We start from the raw sequence: 16,480 nt of genomic DNA on the forward strand, positions 1-16,480 counted from the left end.
GCACTTGCCCGTTCCTCACGTGCACTTGCCCGTTCCTCACGAGCACTTGCCCGTTCCTCACGAGCACTTGCCCGTTCCTCACGAGCACTTGCCCGTTCCTCACGAGCACTTGCCCGTTCCTCACGAGCACTTGCCCGTTCCTCACGTGCACTTGCCCGTTCCTCACGAGCACTTGCCCGTTCCTCACGAGCACTTGCCCGTTCCTCACGTGCACTTGCCCGTTCCTCACGTGCACTTGCCCGTTCCTCACGTGCACTTGCCCGTTCCTCACGTGCACTTGCTCGTTCCTCACGTGCACTTGCTCGTTCCTCACGTGCACTTGCTCGTTCCTCACGAGCACTTGCTCGTTCCTCACGTTCACTGTCTTGTTGGTACTGCAGCAGCATTATTTCCTTTCTCTGTTCAAATGTCATTTCACCAAAGTCAGACAAAGAAAAACCTGCACTTCTCTGCCGCCCTGGATTTATAGCTGCCTTCTCAGCCAACTCATCCTCGGAACAACCATCGACAGCCACTGCTGGCAGAACTTCTTGCAGTACCAACTGGGCCTGTAACGTAGTCACTATGGTGTCTTTACGACCCTGCTTTGGAACGTCTACCTCAAAATGCTCTGCAATCTTTAACAGTTGGTCTTTGGTACATTTTTCCAGCAGTTCCACACTGGGACTCTTAACAGAATCCATCAATGTAGCCATGATTATGCAAACTCCCTTGAACCTGGTGCACAGACACTTAAAAGGATTTGTTTGCCTACCCAATACTAACTATCTTGTCTCACCCTAGTCTTCATGCATGCCACGACAGGTGTTTTAAACACTTACCCAATGACCCGGTAAAGCCCCAGCGAAGCTGTTACTCACCAAGACAGCCACGGACGTGTACCCATGACAAAAATGTCGAATCATCATCAAAAACAACAAACAAAAACAACAAACCAACAAGCTCCCCTAAAGGAGATGTTGCTTATGCCTATCAGGAAAGGTAATCCCAAAGCTACTCCTTAATGCCCTACACCAGGAATAAACTGTCTAACAATCAAGGCAGACAAATCAAGTAAACAAATATCACCTGGTTCTTGGATCGGACGAGCCCCCATATGTTACAAGCTGGCTCTGCTTGTGACAAAAGGACAACAGTTCCACACAGGAGTTGCCCAAAACGATCATTTATTTATCCCAACACAGTGGTTACAACTAACAATAAAACACACAGAGGAGCGGTGGCCTGGTGCACCGAGCAGGGCAGCCGAGAGAGAGCGAGAGCCTGTTCTGCAGCCCTCTTAAATACTGGAACCAGGTGCCACAGGTGGGTCTCATCACTGCTGATTACAAGGAAAACCAAGGTTACAACAGCACCACATGCTGGACAACCACAGGGTTGTCACAGATACAGGAGTGATGATGCTGCATTTCTGACAGAATGAGGTTGGGTTTAACATATTTTATGACCGCTTGTGTACATCAAAGCTGCATTACTAATGTATGTCGGTAGCCAAGAGGCTGACTCACTGCACTTGACATATAATTTTAAGGTTCATACAGTTTTGAGTTTGTACTAGAAAGTACATAAATGTTTAAAAAAACATCAATTTTCTCATACTGTATCTGAGCATACTTGTCATCACCACCTGTCTGAAATGCTCAGTTTTAAGTGCCTGTCTCTTTAAGCCCTTTTCCCAAAACGGCTCTGGTTAGTCAGTGTTTCCAGCTCTGACATATTTGTGGTGTCTGCGTCATCATAATCCGAGATATGGAAATCTCACCTTGACCAATATTGACAGTTCGCAACACTGGGATTGTTTTTTCGGTTGGGTCATGTTAAATCTCTAACTCACTCTGGCTTGCTTCCCCAAATGTTCCTACCCAAGCTTTAAGAAAAAGAACATACTAACTATCATCAGCGGGATTTACTTAGGGTCATGATTGATTTGGCATCACCCTGTAACAAATGCAGTCTGATACTAAGTGGCGTAAGTACTGTACTTGAGTACAATTTTGAGATACTTTACTTGAGAATTTCCATTTTATGCTACTTTGTACTTCTACTCCACTACAATTCATAGTTCAAGTGAGTACTTTCACCCCACTACATGTATTTAACACTTTTAGTTACTTTGCAGATTTGGATGAATAATGTGAAATATAATCAACTCTTAAATCAGACTTTAGTTACACCTGGAGTAAATTCAAAAGCTACCCTGCAGCATACAAATTCATTAAAACTAGCTGCACCTTTACCAGCTTTGACAACTTTAATGCATCAATACTTATAAGGAAAACATATGATGTATATTATTCTGAAATGGACCAATCTGCAGAATAAGTATTTTTACTTTTGGTACTTTCAGTATATTTTGATGAAAATACTTTTGTACTTGAATGCAGGACTTTTACTTGTAACAGAGTATTCCGACACTCTGACTCTGGTTCCAAATACTTCTTCCACCTCTGCTGATACTACAAGTCCCAGAACTAATGGGGCAGTAAATGCAATTAGTAAAACTACTGTATGTGGGAGAAAACACTACAGGAAAGGGAAACCCCCAATAAGGATATTGGGCCCCTTTAATTCAGAATATGTCCAGTTTGTATCAATTGTTAAGGTATAAATATGGCAATACTTAATCTGTTCCTCATTATGCTCAATTAAGCAATAGACTGTGACTTAAATGAAAATCTTCGAGATACTCTAAGGTTGGGGGTCATCATTGTTTGGGGTCAGGAGGGTCCCCCTTGGCTCAGGTTAATCTGGCCAAGGTATAACAAATAAGATGCCAGGGTCAAAATAGCTTGAACTATAACGTTTGGGGTTAGTTGCACATTTTTTAGATTAGGTGTGAAAATGTGTTGCCATTCTTTATAAGTAAATGGAAAGCAGCACATGTGATCTGCAGCTGTAACCGAGCTGTCACCTAAAGGAGGAAGTGATCCTCCCACTTTTCTCTGTAGACTGGAGGTATGAGGCGGTCACCATTTAGCTTTCATATCTTTTTAAAACTACAGAGAAGTAAGCGGTGGAGCAGTTCAACTCGGAGCTGAGTCGTGTTGTCAGGTAAACACTTGTTTTTATTGACTTCTGCCCGCTGCAGTAATGCGGGATCAATCATCTCATCATGTTTTGCGTCTTTGCTAACCATGTTTCACTGCGACATCTAGGTTTCAAAGGCATGTTGCTAATAATATGGTGTCAGATAGATTAGTGATACATGATCTCCAAAGTGCAAACCATCGCTTCTGTTTGCGCCATCTTTGATGGAGGTTATCTAATGGGAGGTGTCTCCCAGGAGGTTTGAATCTAATAAACAATGTAAAGTTTAACATTAAATCCAAATGAAACACGTCCAAAATGCTATTATCTTGCTCCTAACTGGTGGATGAAGTATTCACATCTTTAATTTAAGTATTATTTGCAATACGGCAATATAAATACACGGAAGAATTACAAGTACAAGTCCTGCATTTGAAATGTCTGCCGTTAATACAGTAGTAATTTTACCTTTTATATTCTTTCCAACTATGCAGGTGAATATAACTTCAATTTGTATGATCAATTCCTGATTAAGCCATTAAATAGGCAATGTAAATTATCATGATTTCTATATTTTACAAGATAACTTCCTCTTTATGTTTGAAGAGTTATTAATTGTGTGTTTTATTTCAAACTTTATTTTAAAATTGGGCTTCAAAATAAAGTGAGAACACCCATGTGACACTTCCTAGAAAGAAGAATGTAGGCTATTGTAAGATTGTTTTTCATTTTACTTTTATTGGGCCTACTGTAAGTCAGTGGAGCTACAGAGCAACATAACCAACAAAACAAACCAGCTCAGCTAATTTTTAGAAAAACGGGAAGGAGTCCAAATCCACTTGTTGAAGTCAAAGTTCAAAATAAGGCTTTTTTTATGTTATGATGTATGGCAGCAGTTGCCTTCAAATACATAATGCTCAGTATATATACAATTAATACTAGGCTGCTGCTTTTTAGATTTTATACCAGCTTTGATCCTGGTTTCACAAGTTAATCACATTGTGAAAACAGAAAGACTCTGTGCCTGATTAATAAACTCAACCGCCAGTGAAGTGTTGTAACACTACACAGAAAGTGCTAGTTATTGCACCATTGCCAGAAAAATACTGGTAAAAATGTGTCATATAATCATTTAATCCTGTCGGAGATGGTACAACACAAGTGAATACTAAAAGCTCATTTACTTTGCAAAACAAAAGCCCAAATGTGTTTAAATTCCTAAATGCTATCACATGTGTTCTTCAAGACCTTTTGCTCAAAGATTAGATAATTTCAATTGAAGGAACAGGATTTTTTAATATATGCATTATATTTATTCATTTCTTTGTGAAGTCAGTTATAACATAAGTCACTGCTGGAGTTTCTCTGTCACTCCCACACCATGGACTCTGATCACATGAGGACATTTAGCACAAGAATGGGCGTTAATTGGCCATTTAGAGAAATTAGTTCCACTTGAGGTTGTTCAACAAAAAAAAAGATATCTGGGGAAAGAAGTTGCTTTTATCATATTTTGGTCGTTTCTGAGCCTTCCCATCCTTAGTCCTATCTTAGTGAAAAACAAAATGTATGTAAGGGGGCTATGAGAATGAAGTTCACTTTGTGTTTGACTGTCCTGTCAACGAGGACATACAGTAAGGGATTTACTTTTAAGAGAAAATGGCCTCTATAAATGCTAAATTCTTTAGACTGGATAAGAAAAACTTGACTTCTGCTCCAGGAAAGGAACATATTCCATAGCAGATATTATCTGAAACATTTGGAAGATTTGGCTAATATGCCATTATAAGTCATTTCTAATGGGATGCAATGTTAAACCACAGCAGCTGTATCTCAGGTGTCAATTTACCCATGAGGGTTGGGCACTTTGTGTGCATCACATTAAAATTCTCAAACGTCTCCTTATAAGTTTTTATTGGCACTATACTGCTATACTAGACAGCTCAGATGGAAAACAATACAAATGATGTTCCCTGTTCTCTGACAATGTTTTAGTTAGATCTTCACTTTTATTCAAACTTTTAAACTGCTAAGTCACAATATATTTCCTATTGCAACACGTCATTTGGCTGTTTGGTTAGTTTTAGGAGAATATTTCAGCCATTTTCTTCTCTTTTTTTCTTCTGTTAAAGGTGCAATGGTTGCACCAGCGAAGAACAGCAAAACCACAGAAGTACCTGATGTGATCAAAGGGATGGACAAGGTGAAAACTCTGAAGTATTTCCCTCCGTACGGCGCCATCAATGGGACCTCAGCAGGAGATACCTGCCCCACATGTCGCGGCACCGGGAGGATTCCCAGAGGTTGGTCTTCTTTTTTGATGATTTTGACGGCCTTCTGAGCAGCTTTAGTGCAAGGGCAGCCAACTGAGACCATCATCCTCAAATTATGTTTCATTTCACATCCAACAACTAAAGGAACTAAGTCAAAACGAGAGTCACAAACGTGTATGCAGCAGAACTTTGTTTTGCCACTACTGTTCCACTTTCACTTCATGTTTTTGGAAAAGAATATCTCTTCAAACCATAGAGTTACAAAACAATCTCACGTCAGATGACAAAGGCAAGAAATATACAAATAAAAAATGAAAGGCAGGAGGTTGTTTGACCCAGATAGTCACCAGTAAAATGTCTCTGTACTGTTTAGTAATTTTTATCTTTATTTATTAATTATAAAAACTGGACATATGCACCGTTATTGGCCAAGAGCAAAGAGCAAAGCAGTGATAAAGGCTTCACTTTTCCTTTTCAGAATAAAATATTCAGATTTAAACAATAAAACAATTTACGTGTAGTTCATAAAAATATCACGAGAGAATATAATAGTTTTACTAACTAATAAATTAATGTACGTTAAAATTAGTGTAAGTGTCGGTTATCCTTTTCATCAAGTCTTTCAGACCATCAGAGGATACAGATGAGTAGGAAAGCAATATTTTATACAGTACTGAAATATGCCCTTTTATTATTACAACTATTAAAGATTATATGTTACATTTCCTAAACAGCACCAGACATAATAACCATTTACGAGATGCCAGTTTCAGATCATTTTTGTGGTTAAACAAGCTGTGTTTTTGTATTGCCAGGCCATGAAGACCAGTTAGTGGCTGTAATACCCTGTAATGATGTGAGGCTGAAACCAAGGCGCACGTAAGTGACCTATGAATGCGTGTGTGTATGTGTTAGTGTGAGTGTGTTTATGTCTCTTGAACATGCACATGTAAGTAAGGGTATCACCATGACACATATAATTCAGCATGTGTGTATTGTTTTTCAGGAAGCTGTACGTGTGCGTGTCAATGGTCTTGTGTCTCCTCGTTTGCACTCTCATCCTCTTCTTCCTCTTCCCCCGGAGTGTCACTCTGACGCCTGTGTCTGTGCTGTCAGTCATGGTGTACTTCACACCAGACACTGTGAAAATGGAGGTCACAGTAAGTAAAAGGAACAGTAATGCTGTTACATGTACATCTGTGCCACCTCTTTGTTGTTTGGAAGTATAACAATGTGCAGGGATTGCATTTGTGTCTATGGTAAAGGAAAGTGCAACGCCAAAATTAAAGAAGCTATATTTTAGTTTGAAAGTGAATCAGGACCAGAGTCTTGCTCATACATTAACAATATATATATATATATAAAATAAGTAGTAGTGATAATATTATTGGGTTGCGTTTGAAATGTTATCGCGGGATGAATTGTTTCAATCACTTGTTGGCCTATTGTGTATGCAAATTAAATGAATCATATATATTTCTTTTAAATGTATGTCATTAGATAATTTACTCATATCAACATCTTACCAAACTGACTCCTATGCATACAAACACACAATTGAATTGAGTATTGTTTGACTTTACATAAACAAAAATGATGCCATGCCATTCTCGTGAAAGCTATATCTCAGAATACTGAATTTCTTCCAATCTTTCGAAAACATTTTCTTGGACTTATGGACCATAAGTCAGGAATTTACGCTCTCATTATAAAAACAATGACACAAATATCTTAAAATCAAAAATGATGAAGTAATGCTATTTTGGAAACCAGGATCTAACCTGATGAGCGGAGTCATAAAACCCAAAGATTTTCTATCTTTGGATTTTATTCTAGCTCTATTATATAATAATTACATTTCACAAGACCTTTTTTTAGAAACTAAGGGAAATAACTCTTCAGGGAAAACTGTGTATGCTGGAACATTAACCATGTGTGGTCTTACTTTGTAGAAGAAACACTACATTTGGCAATGATAGAGATGCTGTTGGAATTGAAAAATCAGTGTGTCAGTATATGGTTTGGCGGGGGAATAGTTTGTTTTTGGGCTGTTTTCATTGGCCGTGTGTTTTTTTTCTCGCAAAGCCCTGCCAACTCTGAGGCTGAACAAATGTGTAACTTGTTGTTAGCAGTAACTATAAAACATAGATTGAAACCAAGCATATTCTAGTTAGCACCCATCAAACAGCTAGAAAAGAAAGCTAACAATGTCAACCCTAAAGCTAGCCCCTGAGACACAGCTACAGTGTGTTATACTGTGTGTAAGTGTGCAATAAAAAGTGTGACATTTATTTGCTCTCTGCTGAACATTCTGAGCAACCATATTTTTATTGTAGGTGTGAAAACCTCGTCCACCAAGAAGTGTCTGAGTTGCATTCACATGACTGACTGTAGATAGCTGCTGCAGTTACAGGACAAAGTTCCCGCTGACTTTTTAATGATGGAAAGGTGTGTTTGCTGCACCTGACCAGCTGTGTGTGTTCTCTCTTCTAGAATCTTGTCAACATCTCCAACCAGAACTATGTCCCAGTGAAGATTGTGGAGTTTAGCGTTCAGGGTCTTATCTCTAACGCAGTTGTGGGTAAAGCCAAGATTTCTAACATGACCGACATCCAGGCCCGCTCACAAAATTCGGTGAGTTACACGCAGGATGACTCGCATTCATACTGTTGTTGTATTTGACACGCAATTCATTTCCTCCTTCTTTTGCAGTACACCTTTCAAATTGACCTGCCTATTGCTGATAAAGGCTTGAAGTAAGTTTGAAATACTGTGAGAAAGTAACATATTCCTCCATCATTATTGTTTATATGTCTGAACTCAACTGCCTCTTTCTCTTTCAGCACTTACTGCAAGTCGAAGTCTTTCAAGATTCACACGTTATTTCTGCAGCTGCAGTAAGTATCAATCTCAATCTGACAAACACCGGAGGAGGCAGCCGCCTCACAGCATTTCTCACACCCACTACGTGTAAAAAGCATGGTCACAATCACAGCCACACACTGGTTCTCTTTTTATATAAAGGGTTAATCTTTCAATGAGACATTTGATTTGGAGATAAAAGGGGAAGAGATGATAAGACAGACACACTAAAGTCAAACTTTGGCAGCTTTCATTGGCCATACAAAAACTCTAAAAGGCCTCTAAAAAGATAATTTAACAGGTTTTACCGCAGGGAAAAGTGATCAATCGAACTTTGTCATTGTGATAACATTTAAAACAGCATTCATGTATTTCTGGCTATTAAGGGCAGTTGAACAATCTGAAAACATCGACATATTATAACCTTATGAAGTTGTTATTGCAAACAAGCATTCATGTAAATTCATGTACCTGTTGATAGGTAATAGATTAAGATCGGTGAATCAGCTTAGAAACAGGAAGCGCTCAAACGTTTGTGTGAGTTTATCAAATTTAGCAGTGATTCCATGTCAGCCACAGCTTGTCACAAAAAATCTGACTGATAGTGTATTTAACAAACTTAAACTAGCTTTATTAAATGTCAGATCTTTGCCAGGAAAAACATTTTTAATCAATGATTTTATCACTGAGCACAATCTCGATTTTATGTTTTTAACGGACACTTGGATTGAACAAAATAACAGTGCAGCTGTTCTTATCGAATCAACCCCTCCCAACTTTAGTTTTATGAGTCAGGAAAGAATGCATAAGAAAGGAGGTGGAGTTGCTATTGCGTTCAATGATTCCCTTCAATGCAGGAAGACATCTTATGGGAACTTTGCTTCTTTTGAATATGTGGCCCTTCAGCTGAAATGCTCCTCTCGAGCTCTGTTCCTAAATATCTATAGATATATCCTAAATATCTATAGATATTTAGGAACTATAGACCCAAATACTATGCAAGCTTTTTTGATGACTTTACTGAACTGCTGTCTATAGTGTGTATTGACTTTGACCGTCCAGTCATTGTTGGTGATTTTAACATCCATGTTGACAACCCCCAGGACAGAGGGGCTAAAGAACTGTTTTGTGTTCTTGATAACTATGGACTGACCCAGCATGTGGCGGAGCCCACGCACAATAAGGGGCACACTCTGGACTTAATTATCTCAAAGGGTCTGAATATCTCTAAGGTTGTGGTGACTGATGTTGCACTCTCTGATCATTCCTGTGTCTTCTTTGAGGGCTCTATTTCTGTTCACAAAAATGTTCAAAATAATTTTTCTTCCACACTTGCCCCTGCTAACATCTCAGTAAATGAGCTAGTAGATCATTTTAATTCAAAAATTCAAAATGTTATAGATGCCATTGCTCCAACTAAGATAAAGGAAGTGTCTTGCAAGAAAATATCTTCATGGACAAAGGCCATGACCGTGAAAACAGAAAAAAGAGAGTGTCGAAAAGCTGAACGTAGGTGGCGAAAAACAAATCTCCAGGTTCATTTTGAAATCTATAAAGAGAGACTTGGCTTTTATAATTTTATGGAATTGAAAAATGCACGACATTTCTATCCACCAGGGCGTGCAATGATTTTGCCTCCTTCTTCACTGACAAAATTCAGAAAATTAGACAAGCAGTCAGTGCCTCTGTATCAGGTACAGCAAATGTGTTGTCCCTGTGTCCACCTAAAATCAATTCAGACATCATGACACAATTCCATCAGATTAATGATAAAAACCTAGAGGATATTATACAACATCTGACTCCTCCTGCTGCCTTGATATTATTCCAACAGGATTTTTCAAAGATGTTTTTCATTGCACGGCCTCAGATCTACTTCACATAGTAAACAAGTCTCTTCACTCAGGTGTTTTTCCACAGGCCCTGAAAACTGCAGTCATTAAACCGCTCTTAAAAAATAATAATCTAGATGCTTCAGTAATGAACAATTACAGGCCAATATCAAACCTGCCATTTCTAGGTAAAATCATTGAAAAAGTTGTTTTTCAACAGTTGAGTAATTTCTTGCATTTAAATAACTGTTTGGATGTGTTCCAGTCAGGCTTTCGTCCAAACCACAGCACTGAGACTGCTCTTGTAAAGGTCTTCAATGACATCCACTTAAAACACAGACAGTGGCAGAACTTCAGTGTTAGTATTATTAGACCTCAGCGCTGCGTTTGACACTGTTGACCACAACATATTACTAGACCGACTGGAAAACTGGGTGGGACTTTCGGCAACAGTTCTAAATTGGTTTGAATCCTACTTAAAGGACAGAAAAAATTTGTTTCTATAGGTAACACACATCTGAGTTGACAAATATGACATGTGGGGTTCCTCAAGGCTCCATCTTGGGGCCTCTTCTCTTTAACATCTACATGCTACCACTGGCTCAGATAATGAAAAACAACAAAATAAGTTACCATAGCTATGCGGATGACACACAATTTTACGTAACCATTTCACCAGGAGACTATGCTCCAATTCAAACACTGAGTAAGTGCATTGAACAAATGAATGACTGGATGTGTCAGAACTTTCTCCAATTAAACAAAGATAAAACTGAGGTAATGGTTTTTGGAGCCAAGGCAGAACGCATAAAAGTTAGCGCTGAGCTTCAGTCTGCAATGTTCAAAACAACAGATAAAGCCAGAAATCTAGGTGTAGTCATGGACTCTGACCTGAGTTTCAACAGTCACATTAAAACAATTACTAAATCAGCCTACTATCACCTTAAGAATATATCGAGGATTAAAAGACTAATGTCACAGCAGGATTTGGAAAACCATGCTTTTATCTTCAGTAGACTCGACTACTGCAATGGTGTCATTACAGGCCTCACTAAAAGATCTATTAGAAAGCTGCTGCTGATTCAGAACGCTGCTGCTCGAGTCCTCACTAACACTAAGAAAGTGGATCACATCACCCCTGTTCTGAAGTCCTTACACTGGCTTCCTGTGTGTCAAAGAATTGATTTCAAAAATATTGCTGCTGGTTTATAAAACTTTGAATGGTTTAGGCCCAAAATACATGTCTGACCTACTGCTGAATTATGAACCATCCAGAACTCTCAGGTCTTCAGGGACTGGTCAGCTTTCTGTCCCCAGAGTCAGAACTAAACATGGAGAAGCAGCGCTCAGTTATTATGCTCCAAATATCTGGAACAAACTCCCAGAAACCTGCCGGTCCGCTGCAACTCTGACTACTTTTAAATCCAGGCTGAAGACTTTTCTTTTTGCCGCTGTTTTTAATTGAACTATTCACATCTTAAACTGCACTGTAACTTTTATCCATGTATTTTTTTCTTTTAATGTTTATTTTATTATCTTGCTTTTTAATGACGGTTTTTAAATGCCATTTTCTTAATGTCTTTCATTTTTGTAAAGCACTTTGTATTGCCTTGTGTTGAAAGGTGCTATATAAATAAACTTGCCTTGCCTTGCCTTGCCTTGCCTTAAAAAAATTACGTTTTGGTCTCAACAAACTAGAAAAATATCTGGCTCTTTTTGTAAGTTGAAAACCAAAACAAGGTGCTAAAAGACACTGAAACACTATGCAGCGCATCGTTATTTCAACCATTGATCCAATAAATATTGATTGGTTCAGCTTTAAAATATTATTTTTCTTTTCTCCCCAGAATGACACTGAATATTTCCTATCTCTCTCACATTGAGCAGCTGTCTCTGGACACCTATGAGTATATTGACTGTGGCACCAACTCAACAATCCCTCATCCCGTGAGATGATGAGATCAAATGGAAACCACCAATGTGGGAGTGTGAAATAATGAATATTGCTACATTGCACCTTTTTCATCTTCTTCGGGGATGTGACTTTGTGAATGATAACTACTGTGAAAATGCATCTTATCCAGTGATTCAGGAAACCACCAATGAAAACAGTCCTGCATTCAACATTGTACTTGAGTAGAGATCAAGTATTAGCAACAACGTGTACTTAAATTCCTCTAGCAAACAGTGAGAAAAATGTGCTTGGTTACATTAAAACACGTATCCATTTATGTATGTTGTTTTAGCATGCCTTAATAAGACTTCAATCATTCACTTCAATATTACAATAGAAACATATTGATGCTTAAAATACACTTCTGTACAACTTAAAACAATTATTTTTCTATTATGTGTTCTATAAGGGGTGTCCTACATTTGTGTAAAAGCACAATATAAAATGTGACAAATGTGGATTTTGTATGACGATGTGTTTGTTTCTTAACATTTTAACTGATTCACAATGTTTTGGGAAAACGATGCCATATTTTGTATGATATCACCTATGATAATCGTGACTTATGTAATTTGCACTGCATTAAACTTTGGCATTTAAGATTCTGTCTGTTAGAATCTGTTTTTATTTGACAACCAATATAATGTTAATGTATAGAAAACTAAAAAAACAAGACCCAAATGTTGCTCTTGGAGATCTTGATCGTGGACACAGGGTGGAGCCAACGCTTTGTAAGCTGACGGTGTAGACAGGCTATGGTAAGTTAACATGTAGAGCTGCCATTAAATGAGGCAATTCAGTCATAAATATGCAATTTCCTTAGTAAAATGTGCTGCTGAAAGTAAATATTGCAACTTTTACTTTATGGATCTGACATTCTAGATGAAGATACCAAACACAAATTATAAAATATCCCTAAACAATAGCAATCTAAATAATTAAAATCAACTTCAACTTGCATGCCTGCATCAGTATAAATAATTAAATGATATTACATTTAACCATTCTGCTGTAATTGTTGTATTTAGTTGGTAAAAATCTATTTTGCTTGTGCCACTAGAGAACCTGCAGTTAACCGCTGTACCTGCAGGGGGCGGGGCGCATCTCTCTAGGTGGCCGTGACGTCAGCGGGGCTTTAGGTGCTGTGAGCTCTCGTGCCTCTCGAGCTGTTCAGTGCTGCTGCAGGAGAACAGGAGCGGATGTTTCCGCCGGGACAAACATAATCTTTTCACCATGGACGTGTTTATTGCTTGTGGATGATGTTTTTGCTGCACATATAAAGAGGTACGTTTATTTTAAACATACATTAACGAGGACAGGATCTAATATTAGGGATTAAATTATTTCTGATGTGTAACCCTCATGCATTTTTATATTTTTGAGCTTTAATTGAGTCTGGTTATCTCTTAAAGTTTATATTTCAAGCTCTGTGCATAGTAGGACATTTTTAAATGGTGTAATTTATTTGGGTTCGTACACTTAAAATACTATGTTAACATCATGCAATATAAATTAGGTGTTTTCGTGCTGGAGAGGAAGACGGTGGCTTATTCCCAACATAATAATGTAAAAAGAAAAAGTCATAAAACATCGACTCACCAACATGAATGAGCAGTTTAGCCTCTATAATCAATAATACTTGAATGATACTCTTCTAATAATATGCAGCATTAGAATTCGCCTGCTCGTCAATAATAAATATAATAAATATATCCTAAACAAACAAACAATTCCTGGCAGATGTTTGATGGGTATCAGGATGTCAACAACAACCGGATTAGTGCTGCTGCAGCAGTCCTCATAGACACAGTGAATACTTATCCATGTACTGCATTGAAATCAATCTGCCTTGAAGAAAAGCCTCTCAGGTTTAGCAGCGGTAAGAGGATTTAGGCTCCAGGAAACCCCAGCCAGCCAATTAGCTGTTGTTTGGCTCTGTAATGTGGCTAAAGCATTTATTGTTTTGTATAATCACATTTAAAAGTGTGCAGACATGAATTGAATAAATAGTATTGGCTTAAAGTGATAAATCTCAGGCGTGAACTCAGCAGGAAACACTTTGGGATGAATTCACATCTACTGATAATCATCACTATCTATTGTAAAATCCCTTTGGTATGATTGACATTCCTGAAGCCCCCATTGTCTTCTCATTAAAAATTAACTCTGTTTGTGTTTTGATAAGGTCTCCAGCCCAATCTGATCCCGTCTGCCTCTTGAGGACCAGGAGCAAATGCCACTCTACTAAAACAGGATTAAATCAGGAATCTGTCACCTGACGCTAAGTAGGTGTGATCTGCTGGCTGCAACCATGGGAAACCAGCTGACTGATATCGCTCCTAACACGTCCTTCCTGCCAAACTTCCAGTCCCTGCACGTGGTTGTTATCGGGCTGGACTCGGCCGGAAAAACCTCTCTGCTCTACCGGCTCAAACTGAAGGAGTTCGTGAAGACCATCCCCACCAAGGGCTTCAACACGGAGAAGATCAAGGTGGCCGTTGGGACGTCCCGGACAATAAACTTCCAGGTGTGGGATGTTGGCGGCCAGGAGAAACTGCGCCCCCTGTGGAAGTCTTACACCCGACGGACAGATGGCCTGGTGTTTGTAGTGGACTCTACTGAGGTGGAGCGGATGGAGGAGGCCAAAGTGGAGCTCCACAAGATCACCCGCACGTCGGAGAACCAGGGGGTCCCCGTGCTAATCCTGGCCAACAAGCAGGACCAGGAGTCAGCCTTGTCCGTCAGCGAAGTGGAGAAGATGCTTTCTGTCCACGAACTGAGCATGTACACGCTGCATCACGTGCAGAGCTGCAGCGCTGTGGATGGTGAGGGGCTCCAACAGGGCCTGGAGAAACTTTACGAGATGATTCTCAAGAGGAAGAAGATGGTGAAGCACAATAAGAACAGGAGGAGATGAACTCTTTATTGACGCTGTGGACATTAGGAGATTTATCCACGGTTGGGACACTTCTTTAATGGACCCTTTTAATGGGCGATTTGTGCCAACACAACAACAATAACCCTCGGCCGCAGGGTCAGGAGGAATGGATTTGCTCATAATAATTGAAGCAGTATCGACAAATCCTTTGTTCTGCCCCTTGAAAGCTATTATAGATTTGAAGGGAACCTTGATAGCAATTAGTTTTCACTAAGTGCTTTTCTACACTTGTTTTAAAGAAGACTTTGCCTGTTAACTGTAGGACCAATATATAAAGATTTACTTCCATGTGGCAGGTTCCTATAGAATTTTGAATGTCCTTAATATCCTTCACAAGCTTGCACAGATTTTCCTCCACTAAATGGTTGTTTATGTTCCACGGATTCTTCCCCGAAATATTTATTCCATATTTCTGTGTTTGTGTTGGACAAAAGGGACCTTCTTTTTGGAAATAAGACAGATTTCAGTTGGTGAAGGAGCTAAAACGTATAATTCATTTTGTTGCCATGACTGAACAGTTATCCCAAGTGCATTCCCTTTGTGGCCACACAGGTTAAGTTTCAGTTACTTTATTAATAATAATAATGTTTATACAAATTGTACATTTTTTAACACTGAAGAATTAATAAATAAAAGCACTGTACAGAAAATTAATTGTTTTCCTTGAAGTTAATAAATGGGAATGAAGGATCATTTTGAGGTTTAGGGTTGGGAGTGGGACTAAGAAATTGTGAATCTGTGCAAATGATTCAGTATTTCAATGAAAGTTGCCGTAATCAAAATGTTTATATTAACAAAGGATCCTATGAGTGATGTATCTCTATGTAACATTCAAGTGGGGGTTTTAATACTCATCTTTTTGGTTTTCTTAGTGAATCTTCTCTGAAAACACCACTGTGCCTAGCAGCAGTTTGAAAAATGCTGAGGAACATGGTGGACTATTTAGCAGATAAAAGAGCCGGATTTTCCCTCAAGAGTTGGTGGAGACCAAAAATAAAGCAAAAAAGAAAGTTCATTCTGGATTATATCCAAATGTTGAAGTCTGGAGTTGTGACACTCCTTCCCTATTTATGCCTGAGTCAGCAGAGAGAGGGGAGTTCTCCCCCTCCTCCTTCCCCACACAATCTGAAACAATCCATTTACTTTGATTCCCACCTTCTAGTCTGCCAGCTGCTGACATTGTAATTGCATCGATTAGTGTTGAGGTAGTTGAGAGGTGAGGCAGCTCAGCCCTGTTGTGAGATCAGCAGATGCTTTACTCTGACTTCCAAACTGAAACTAAATCAGGTTATGATCATCACATGAGTTTGTAGTCATATTTGAAGGGTTCTTTGTTTTAATTTATTATCCTAAATCATGTTTTTTGTTCAATCCAGGCAGAGTTTTTGTCACGTCACTGTGTATGGTAACAGAGTTCGGTGATTGTTTGCTTGTTCAGAATGCCCGGTTTCAGTTTGTGGCAAATCTGTAAGGGCTTAAGTCTTTTAACCCGCTTGCTTTTCTGCAAATCTATTAATTTGGTCCTGAAATGTGATGTTATTCAACAAATACAAAGTCCAATCTCCCCTCACACATTACTGACCTGCATACTATC

At 38.9% G+C, this 16,480-nt stretch overlaps 2 protein-coding genes across 2 annotated transcripts; both read left to right on the forward strand.

Moving 5' to 3' along the window:
* The first annotated feature begins 2,910 nt into the window (after positions 1 to 2,910).
* On the forward strand, positions 2,911 to 12,550 carry tmem106a (transmembrane protein 106A). The gene is made up of 8 exons (XM_034119930.1): positions 2,911 to 3,051; positions 5,160 to 5,330; positions 6,116 to 6,179; positions 6,307 to 6,460; positions 7,794 to 7,934; positions 8,013 to 8,056; positions 8,144 to 8,197; positions 11,842 to 12,550. The coding sequence occupies exons 2-8, from the start codon at positions 5,165 to 5,167 to the stop codon at positions 11,948 to 11,950; spliced, it is 732 nt and encodes a 243-aa protein (XP_033975821.1). The 5' UTR covers positions 2,911 to 3,051; positions 5,160 to 5,164; the 3' UTR covers positions 11,951 to 12,550.
* A 588-nt stretch (positions 12,551 to 13,138) lies between these two features.
* Positions 13,139 to 15,519, forward strand: arl4d (ADP-ribosylation factor-like 4D). Its single transcript, XM_034118992.1, has 2 exons — positions 13,139 to 13,232; positions 14,134 to 15,519. The coding sequence occupies exon 2, from the start codon at positions 14,260 to 14,262 to the stop codon at positions 14,863 to 14,865; it is 606 nt and encodes a 201-aa protein (XP_033974883.1). The 5' UTR covers positions 13,139 to 13,232; positions 14,134 to 14,259; the 3' UTR covers positions 14,866 to 15,519.
* Positions 15,520 to 16,480: the final 961 nt, after the last annotated feature.

Source organism: Trematomus bernacchii, unplaced genomic scaffold, assembly GCF_902827165.1.
Source record: "Trematomus bernacchii unplaced genomic scaffold, fTreBer1.1, whole genome shotgun sequence".
NCBI lineage: Eukaryota > Metazoa > Chordata > Actinopteri > Perciformes > Nototheniidae > Trematomus > Trematomus bernacchii.